General features: G+C 44.2%; 1 protein-coding gene across 6 annotated transcripts in view; it reads left to right on the top strand.

The window, feature by feature from the left end:
- The first annotated feature begins 648 nt into the window (after positions 1 to 648).
- DCUN1D1 (defective in cullin neddylation 1 domain containing 1) overlaps positions 649 to 10497 on the top strand; it is a 35598-nt gene continuing 25749 nt past the window's right edge. For 2 of the 6 annotated variants that reach the window (XM_045583723.1, XM_045583722.1), the window contains exon 1: positions 2490 to 2514. Coding sequence is in view for 2 of the 6 variants with exons in the window: in XM_045583725.1 (XP_045439681.1) it covers positions 807 to 809 (3 nt within the window). In the remaining 4 variants the exon portion in view is untranslated. Of the gene's footprint in view, positions 810 to 2489; positions 2515 to 8313; positions 8378 to 10497 lie in introns of those variants that run through there. The other 4 variants (XM_045583726.1, XM_045583724.1, XM_045583725.1 and 1 more) reach the window with 4 other exon arrangements.

The following is a 10497-nucleotide window of genomic DNA, read 5'->3' as shown; positions in this document are numbered from 1 at the left end:
CTAGGAAGGGTGAACTGGTTGGGAATTTAGAGCAAACAGCTTGGCAACTTAGATACTGCAACTCCCCCCACTAGCCGCATCCAATGCGCGGAGTGCTGGCCGCCCAGTCCTCCTCGCTGGGACCCCCAGGACTCTGCTCCGGGTCTCGCCGTGGCCACTCGTGTCCAGGAAGAGCCTGCGCCACCCTGAAGGGCACTGCGGCTCCCGCCCGGCTGGACCGAGGTCTCCTCCCGCAGGTCCACGTGGGGGACGCGATGCCGTGCAGATGCTGGGACTGGGGTGGGGGGGAGGCTTTGCCTATTTCCTGCAGCTTTGGCACGGACTGGGTGGCTCGGCATGGAGCTAGCGCCAGGTCCGCTCCCTTCCAGTGGCCCCCTCGCTGCACAGCTCCCCCGCCGCGGCTCCCGCCCCCGGAGCCCGCGTAGACCCGGCCGTGCGGTCCGCCGGCGGAAGGAGCGCAGGAAGCGGGTGCCCGGCGCCCCCTCCCCGCCGGGACCCGCGGGCGGCGGCGGGAGGATGTCGGCGCGCGCGGAGGGCGTGCGTCGCCCCCTTGCCCCGCCGGCGTCTCCGCCCCCCCCCCCCCCCCCGCCCGGGAGACCCAGCGCCCCGGGGAACCCCGCGCGGGGCGCCCGCCCGCCCCTCCGCCTCCCAGGCCCCGGGCTGCCTCCTCGGGCCGCGCCGCGCCGGGCCGGCCGCACTGCGCATGAGCGGGAGCCCGGCGAGCCCGTGAGAGGAGCCGCCGCCGCCGCCGCCGTCCATTCGCTGCGGAGCCGGAGGAGGAGGGGAGAGGCCTGGAGGACACCAACATGGTGAGGCACCCGGCCGCCCGCCCGCCCGCCGCCGCCGCGCACCCGCCCGCCCCGCCGCCCCGCGGCGACCCCGCCGGCCCGAGCCCGGCCCGCGGCCTGCGCGCCGCTCCCCGGCGGCCCGGCTCCCGCCGCCCCTGCCCCCGGCGCCCCTTCCCGCCGCCGCCGCTACGCGAGAGCCGGGGAGGCGGAGCGGAGCCGGGCCTAGTCGGGAGCCCGGGAGTTCGGGGCGCGGAGCGGGCCCCGGTGCCCTCGCCGGGCCGGGCGCGGGGGGAGGCGTTGGGGCGGGGAGTGAGGCCGCCGGCTCCATTGTGTCTGGCCCGGACCGGGTCGCGGTTCCGGGTGCGGAGCCTCCCCCCGCCCCGGCGGAGGGAAGGGAGGACTTTGCCGGGCTCCCCTCGGCCGGCGCCGGCCCCCGGGGCTCGGGCTCTCAGGCGGGCGGGCGGCTGGCTGTGACGGGGGCGGGGGTCCCCCTCCTGCCTCCATCGCCGCCCCGCGCGTCCCCGCGGGAGAGGAGTCCCCCGGCCGGCGGCGGGGACGCTATTTACTTCCCGGCGGAGAGCCCCGGGGACGCCGGGCTTGGGGGACCGGGCGGAGGGTGGGGGGAAGAGTACGGAAGTGCAACCTGTTCTAATTTCCCGAAATGAGGAGAAACAGACTTGCTGGCTTTTTGAGCACATATTTCATGCGCTTGGGGGTGGGAGGAGTGGTTGCTTTATTACGCCAGTTAAAAAGACCACTTGTGATTTAAAAAAAAAAACAAAACAAACCAACAAAACAGTTAAGTGATTTCCTCCCCTCCCTTTTTGTTTTTGTTTGGGGAATTGTTTTTGCTTGTTTGGGGGTGGGGGGGGGGAGGGACACGGACACAACACAGTATGTAACGAGGTGGTCAAGTTATGTTTACATTTTGGAGGTGATGTACCTGGCTGACTCTGTGGGACTGACTCTTTGTGTTTTTCAGAAGCGATGCTTGTCCTTAAAGCCCGAGCCTGGGTTGCATTCCAGGCAGGTTACGGTATGAATGGACAGTAAAAATGATATTGTTGTCCGTGGGCTCACGGGCAGCATAAAGGCCCCTTTGAGGAGGGTGCATGCGTGTGTGTGTGTGTGTGTGTGTGTGTGTGTGTGTGTGTGTGTGTATAGTGTGTGTGTGTGTGTGTGTGTGCGCGCGCGCGCTAAGGGAATGCCCCAGTGTCTTTTGTTTTTAGTTGGGTCTTATTTCTGCTGAATGACACTTCTCTAAGCCCCAGCTTCCAACTCGGCAACATTTTTGGTGTCCTATAGTCAGGCCGCTTCGTGTGCCATGTATTCAAGATTTGTATTCTAGGGGAAATGCCATTACAGATTGGCCGCTTGTAAAGAAAACTTTGTCATAAAGTACAGGTCTGTGCTGGGATTGATAGTACGGTGTTCAAAGGTCCGCTAGGGCATCTAAGCAGTTTCTAGTTTCTTACGTATTGTGACTGTCATAGACATAACTCCTCAAGTTCCCAGATTCGTGGCATGTGGATGTATAGTAAGCCTAAAGCGAGGAGATGCAACTCCCTGTGAACTCCGAGAGGGCATTGAGATGGGTTCTGTTCTCGGTAACCTCCCAGCCAGCAGCATCCTGTTGAAAGCAGAGGTCCTGAGAATGCGCATCACCTGTTCAGGCATTCGGGTGTCTCCTGTGCTTCACCTGAGAGTTCAGCTTGGATTGGAGCTTGTAAGCCTCTGTCCTTTTGTTAATATTAAATAGCTAGTTTTGGATCTTAGCCATAACTCATCTAATGATACCAGTGGTGACAAGATATTACTAATTTAAAACACTTCTGTGGCTGAACTCAGATCATGTCCCCAGAATTGTCCTTGTATGCTCCAGTTAGTTTAGAAACTAAATCACCGTGGGCCCTAATAGAAGTTAGGCCATAAGAATTTTCTGGTTAAAAATTGTATAAGTTTTTTAAAATTGTTTCTCAATGTAGTGTTTGGGGCTCATGTTTTGTTTTGTTTTGCTGTGTGTGTAATGCAGCCCATTGCTAGGTCACGTGTTGTCAATTTGGGGGCAAGCTTAAATGATGGGATAATTGAAATATTTTGTATAAGAAAAAAGGTTGTTCAGATAACTTTAAAAGTAATTCAGAAAGTTGACAATATTCTGCTACTTCTGAAGATCTTTTAAAAAGTGGTCAGAATTTTGGGGTTTTCTTATCTGTAAGATGACATAATTGGATTTGATGAATTCTAAAGTTCCATTCAACTATAAAAATTTTGGTTCTAATGATTTATATATAATCAATTTTGGTTCTAATGATTTATATGTATAATCAATTTTATTGATTTCAGAGAGGAAGGGGGAGAGAAAGAAAAAGATGCCTCCTGCACGCCCCACACTCTGATCAGCCCCAATCCGGGTATGTGCCCTGACTGGGAATTAAACTGTGACCTCCTGGTTCATAGGTGGAAGCTCAATCACTGAACCACCCATGTGACTTTTTTTTTTTTTAATATATTTTATTGATTTTGTACAGAGAGGAAGGGAAAGAGATAAAGAGTTAAAAACATCGATGAGAAAGAGTCATCGACCAGCTGCCTCTTGCATACCCCCTGCTGGGGATATGCCTGCAACCAAGGTACATGCCCTTGACCGGAATCGAACCCGGGACCTTTCAGTCCCCAAGCCGACGCTATATCCTTTGAGCCAAACCGGTTTCGGCCCCCCACGTGACTTTTATTAGAGGTGTGAGAAGTGTGTAGACTGTAACCTACTACATTTTTTATTCACACTATCATAGAATTTTTAGACCTAAAATGACTCCAGAGGTCATCTATTTACTCCCCCTTCACAAAAGAAGAAATTGAGGATCAAGGAGGTTTTGAGGTTAAAGGTTGCAAAATTATTTGTTGTAGAATTGAAACTATTTTCTTCTGGCTTACTATTTCCCCCAGTATTTGTGATACTGGGGGAAATAGTAAGTTTTCTGACTCACATGAAATCTGTAGAAATGATTGAAAATTGGATTTGAAAATGAAAACCCAAGTATTATTAATGAATATTTTAAATAACAAAATTTAAATGAATGATTAATGATGTTACTGTTTTTTAATTTTTTTTTAATGTGCAGACTTTGAAATTTAAGATTGTATTTTGAACAAATACCATTGTTTATAAGTCCGAATGATCATAGGTCTGTTCAAGATTATTTCTTTAAGAACTTGTTTTACATTTGTTTGACTATATATATATAAAAGCAAATTAAAGAAGGGACTTAATTTTGATGATTATTTATTAAATACCTATTATGTGCCAGGCATTAGGCATTGGGGATATGGATGGATACATACACACACACGGTTAACTGAAAGATGAAAATCCCTGCTCTGATGAGAGCTATATTTTAGTCAGCAGAGAGATAATAAACATAGTATATCTTTTTCTTCCTTACTGTGTTAGAAGGTGTTAAGTGCTATGGGAGAAAAGCCCTGTTAGGGAGGGGAATTGAGAGTGCTGGGTGCAGTGGAAGTGGGGTTGCAAAATGATGTCTTCACTACCAGAGAGGTGAATTTTGAGCAGACTAGGAGATGAATGAGTGACTCCCACAGAAATACAGTGGGGAGAGATTTGAGGAACATTGAGAACAGTGTTGCCGGAGCAGTTTGTATGGGGCTCCCACACACACACAGTGTCGTGTTAGCATTGGAGTAGATGAGGTCTGAGTGATGAGGGGAGATGGGCATGGGTGGGCATTGAAAGGATATTGGGTTTTTATTCCAAGACAAACTGAAGGATTATGAGTGGTATGATGGGCCTTGTTTCTGCTGTTCCATAGTGTGCTATTGCAATATTATAATTACTTTTAAAGCAGTTTTTGAAGACAAAACCCATATTGAAGCTTCTGTGAGTTTTGAGTTCTCTTTAAAATGACTGTCCAATAGTCAGTAAAAACTAGTTGACTGTTTTACCTAGTTAAAACAGCACAGAAATATCTTTCATAGATTGCTTTTGAATATGTTCTAATAGTTTGTGTATAGTTTAATGGCTACAAGCTGAAAACTGGGCCATTGGGGAGAAAGAAGGATATTAACCTTTATTGAGAACATACTGTTTGCTGGTTAATTTAACACCGTTATTTTATTTAATCTCCACTGCAGTTTGTGAGGTAGTTACTGCTACTTCCTCTTAACATATGTGGAAATGAATATTTATCAGTTCTAAATGATATGAGCATAAAGAGCCAGTATGTGGCAGAGCAGGGATTAGAAGCTGGGTCTCTCGTTACACACTTTACCCCCTCCTCTTAAAAAACAAACAAACAACAAAAAACTCAGCAAGCACCCTTTTGGTATAGCTGTGGAATTTTTTTTATTACTGTAGTTTCACTCTGGTTTCTTCCTTATATTGGATAGTTGTTTCCATATATAATTAAGCTATCTCACTTAAACAGTTAAGTAATTGGAAAATTAAAACTTTTGGTACGTAGAGTAAAAAAGTTGAATGTAAAATAAACTCATTGCAGTAGTGGGCTTCTTTTTAAATTTTAAAACAGCTGAGCTTATTTGAGTCAAGTGGCCTCAGACATTAGGTCCATAGTGAAAATGTGTGAAAAATCCCCCTTTTAAGTTTCAGTATGTATTGTTCACCCTGTAATAGTGTTAGCCATGACCTTTGAAGAAGAGAAATAATTCCAAATAGGATTCAGTTGCTTTGTAGACACAAACAAGCTCTTGAATGACCTGCTGACTATCTAGTTTGGCTAGGCACTTCAGATGTATACCCCCCACCTAAGAAAAAGCAAAAACAAAAGGGAAAAATGTTCCTAAATCATCTTTTATTACTATGTGGAACCCTTTTATATAATTAGTGCATAATCAGTGTTTAGGCTGCTTGTTTTCATTGTAAAAACTTAAGGGTTTTAAAGAGGTTTTTTTTCTAAAGAACTTAACTTTGGAAAAGCACTCTTATAAATAAATACACTTTGCAACCCTCAACACTGAACCAAGTGTTCAGCAACAGAGATAAGTTGACATGGCCCATTCCTTTATTATATTTTTTATTTCAATAAACATTTAGAGGCTTATTTATTATTCATAAGATTCCTATATTTCTGAATTTATTAAATATTAGAATTAGGAGACTTGATTTTTTTCAGGGATCATTTATTCTTTTTATGAAACATTGCGTGACTGTTGAGTGTTAGACATTATCATAAGTTCTTTAACTATGGAACTTAAAAAACTCATTTATTTTCTTGTTAGTGACATTATTGTAATTTTATTTTTATTTTTTTAATCCTCTACTGAGGATATTTTTCTGTTGATTTCTTAGAGACGAAGAGAGAGAGAGAGAGAGAGAGAGAGAGAGAGAGAGAGAGAGAGAGAGAGAAAAAGAGAGAAAGAAAGAAATATTGCTGTAAGAAAAACACATTGGTTGGTTGCTTCCTGCAAGCCCCCGACCAGGGTCTGGGCCAAGAGGAGCCTGCAACCGAAGTATGGTGGGCCCTTGACTGGAATCGAACCTGGGACGCTTTGGTCTGCAGGCTGACGCTGTATCCACTGAGTCAAACCAGCTAAGGCTGACTTTTTTTTTTTTTTTTTTTTTTTTTTTTTTTTAAGAAAATATGTCTTCCCCGGCTGGTTTGGCTCAGTAGATGGAGCTTTGGCCTGTGGACTGAAGGGTCTCAAATTCCATTCTAGGCAGGGGCACATGCCTGGGTTGTGGGCTCAGTGTGGGGTATGCAGGAGGCAGCCGATGAGTGAGTCTCCTCATTGATGTTTCTCTCTCTCTCCCTCTCCCTTCTCTCTGAAATCAATAAAATATATATATTTAAAAAAAGAAAAGATGTGTATGGAGAGGAGCTACCTTGACTGCTTGTTAGAAGTTGAAGCAGTAGGTTTGGAAGAATCAATTGAAATGTGATAACACAAGCATTTTAAGGAGGTAATTTCTACTATTATTGTAGGTAATCTGGAATTAGCAAATATAACTTTTTAATAGTCAAAATAGTTTTCTCTGAACCAGAATAAAAATATTCCATTTACATGGTAGTCATCTTTTGAATCTAATTCTGTGAATGGGGAAGAGAAAAACCTTTAAATTTCCATTAACAGAATTTTTTTAAGCCTGTGAGAAAAGTTCTTTAAAAAAACAAACAGCCAAAGCCGGTTTGGCTCAGTGGAAGAGCGTCGGCCTGGGGACTGAAGGGTCCCGGGTTCGATTCCGGTCAAGGGCATGTACATTGGTTGCGGGCACATCCCCAGTGGGGGGTGTGCAGGAGGCAGCTGGTCGATGTTTCTCTCTCATCGACGTTTCTAACTCTCTATCCCTCTCAATTCCTCTCTGTGTAAAATCAATAAAATATATTTAAAAAAAAAAAAATAAAAATAAAAATAAAAAAACAAACAGATTGTAAGTTTAGATCTTACAAGTATACTTTCTGAATTTTTTCCCAGGTGAATTGCCATAATATAAAACATCCTTGGGTATACTAATTGTAAGTTTATAATAATTATATGTTATTCCATATTTGACTTGGTGTAATAGTAGTATAGCACCTCTTAAAAAAGAGTTCATTTTGTCATTCAGAGTGCAGGAAGTTTACAGATGAATGATAAGAGTCACAGCCGAACCATAAGTAATGTTTCTAAACTGCAGATTGTCATTTAAAAGAATATGGAGGGGTATTAAGATATTTGAAATTTTACATATTTTCTGGCCATAGCCTGTACATGCATTTGTATTTTCCTCTGTGTTTCAAGTCTTCTCATTGGAAAAGGAAACCTAACTCTTATTGTCTCCTCTGCTATAGTTTATAGTCATCTTTTAAAAAACAGACTTACCAGACTACAAACACATTTTTCTTCCTGTTGAATTACTTATAAAAATAACCTATCCGTCTCTTTTCCCTTCCTTTTCCCTCCCAGGAAACTCTAAAAGGGAAGTTCCATCCCTAAATTAGCTTTTTCAGTTAGGTTATAAACTTAATGGGTACATTTTATTCAGAATGCAGATTGTTTACATTTGAAATGGGAACGGTTAATTGGTTATTTAACTTTTCTATAAAACTACGTGAAGAAATATTGCTCACAATTCACTTCCCTCCCCCCAGTGCGCACACAGTCAGTGTTTGCACTTTTGCCCTTTTCCTCTTTAACTTGATGTCAGTGTGGATAGAGTAAATGGAAAGACCATGCCTTGAAGTTAGGCACCAGGCTCTGTTGCCTTTTAGACAAGTCTGTGTCCTTAGATAAATTGAGCTCTGAGGCTTGGCTTCCTCATTTGTAAAATGGAATCAAAGATAACCACCTTGCATAGTTGGTACACAGTCGGAGTTTAAATAAATATTAGGTGTTAGTTTTCTGATTATAGTTATCATTCTTTCTTACTTTACCATTTACACAATTACTTTTTTTCTTTGGACTGTTTATTATTCCTTCGTAATGCACTTGTAAAGAGGGCTTACTATGTGCTAGTTACATTTCTTAGAGTTTAACCTGAATTAATGTAACCTTCATACCCTGTTTATAGATGAAGAAATTGAAGCCCTCAGAGATTAAGTTTCCCAAAATCATACAGCAATTAAGAGGCACAGGTAGAATTGAAATGCTGCCTGTCTGGCTTGAGAGTCTGCACTCTTCACTAACCATATACTGCCTCTGTACAGGTGAAAGGGGAGAGGATTTCTAGCTATTCCTCAGATTCTTAGCCTGGCTTTCTTGCAGAACTTTGCTTATTAGTTGAATTATTTTTTAATCTAATAAATCTTTATTGTTCAGATTATTACAATTGTTTCTCCTTTTCCCCCTCATAGCTCCCCTCCACCAGCTTCCCACCCCACCCTCTGCCCCCCCCCCACTGTCCTCATCCATAGGTATATGATTTTTGTCCAGTCATTTCCTGCACTCCCCACAACCCTTTCCCCCTGATAATTATCAGTCCACTCCCTTTCTATGCCCCTGCTTCTATTATATTCACCAGTTTATTCTGTTCCTCAGATTTTTAATTCACTTGATTTTTATATTCACTTGTGAATATTTTCTGTTCATAATTTTTATCTTTTCTTTTTTCTTCTTCCTTTTAAAGAATACCTTTCAGCATTTCATATAATACTAGTTTGGTGGTGATGAACTCCTTTAGCTTTTTCTTATCTGTGAAGCTCTTTATCTGCCCTTCAATTTTTGCTGGGTAGAGAAATCTTGGTTGTAGGTTCTCACTATTCTTCATTTTGAATATTTCTTGTCACTCCCATCTGGCCTGCATATTTTCTGTTGAGAAATCATCTGACAATCAGATGGGTGCTCCCTTGTAGGTTATTAACTGTTTTTCTCTTGTTGCTTGTAAGATTCTCTCTTTGTCTTTTGCTTTTGGCATTTTAATTATGATGTAGCTTGGTGTGGTCCTCTTTGGATTCCTTTTGTTTGGGGTTCTGTGTGCTTCTTGGAGTTGTAATTCTTTCACCAGGTGGGGAAAGTTTTCAGTCATTATTTCTTTAAATGGGTTTTCAGTATTTTGCTCTCTCTCTCCTTCTGGCACCCCCATAATTCTGCTGTTGGTATGCTTAAAGTTGTCCCAGAGGCTTCTTACACTATCTTCAAATTTTTGGATTCTTTTTACTTTTTGCTTTTCCGGTTGAGTGTTTTTTGCTTCTTTTCATTTCAAATCTTTGACTTGATTCTTGCGTTCCTCTAGTCTGCTGTTGGGTCTCTGTATAATGTTTTTTATTTCAGTCTGTATGTTTAGTTTCTAGTTGGTCCTTTTCCATATCCTGAAGAGTCTCATTAAATTTATCAGCCTTTTCTAGGAAATCCTTGAAAAACCTTATAACCGTGGTTTTGAACTCTATATCCAGTTGTTTGTTTTTCTCCATTTCTTTCGTTTGTGATCTGTTTCTTGGTCTCCACATTTTCACTGCTTCCCTGAGTTGGTAGGGTAACTTTGTGTGCTAAGTTTCCTATATGGCCCACTGGGTCGGCCTCTCCAGTTACCTGAGGTGGACACTCTTGGTGCACCCCTTTGTGGACTGTTTGTATAGCCTTGTTATAGTTAAGACTTGATTGTTATTGGTATCACTGGGAGGAATTGACTTTCAGGCCAGTTGGCTGTAAGGATCAGCTGTGTCTATGCCAGGAGAACTTATGTGCTGGAGACAGCCTTATGAGACAAGACTTGCAAAATTGCAAAAGCCTCTGTGCTCAGCTTGGATGGGGAGGAGTCTCAGGGCTGAGCAGATAGTCTTGGCTTCCCATCAGTCCTTCCCTATGAGGCCCCTGGGTCTCAGTGTCCCTTGGTAGTCGCTGCAATTACCTCTGAGAGAAAGCTGCCCTCAAGTTTTGCCCGCTGCCAGACAGTCCAGTTTCTACTCAATGAATCTGGATTCCCAGATTCTTGCTCAGAACTGGAGTTCAGCGCAGTCGGAAGCTTCCGGTTCCCTCCAGCTAGAGAAAGCCAGCGGTACATTCAACAGTCAGTCCTCTCTGCACGCACATCTGCGCGCGCCTCTAGACCTTTGCCTTTCATGGCTTCCCTGAGTTTTCACCTTAGTCCAGCTTTCCCTCCGTAAAAGCTTGGGTCCCTAGGTTCTCGCCCGGAACTGAGGTTCAATGCAGTCGGAACTGGAGTTCAGTGCAGTTGGGAGCTTCCGCCTCCCTCCCACTAGGGAAAGCCAACGGCAACCTCAGCAATCAGTCTTCTCTGTGCCCACTCGTGTGCACG

This window comes from Pipistrellus kuhlii, unplaced genomic scaffold (genome assembly GCF_014108245.1).
Source record: "Pipistrellus kuhlii isolate mPipKuh1 unplaced genomic scaffold, mPipKuh1.p scaffold_m20_p_2, whole genome shotgun sequence".
NCBI classification, from domain to species: Eukaryota; Metazoa; Chordata; class Mammalia; order Chiroptera; family Vespertilionidae; genus Pipistrellus; species Pipistrellus kuhlii.
Note: the sequence above shows the minus strand (reverse complement) of the source record. Positions and strands in the feature narration are given on the sequence as shown.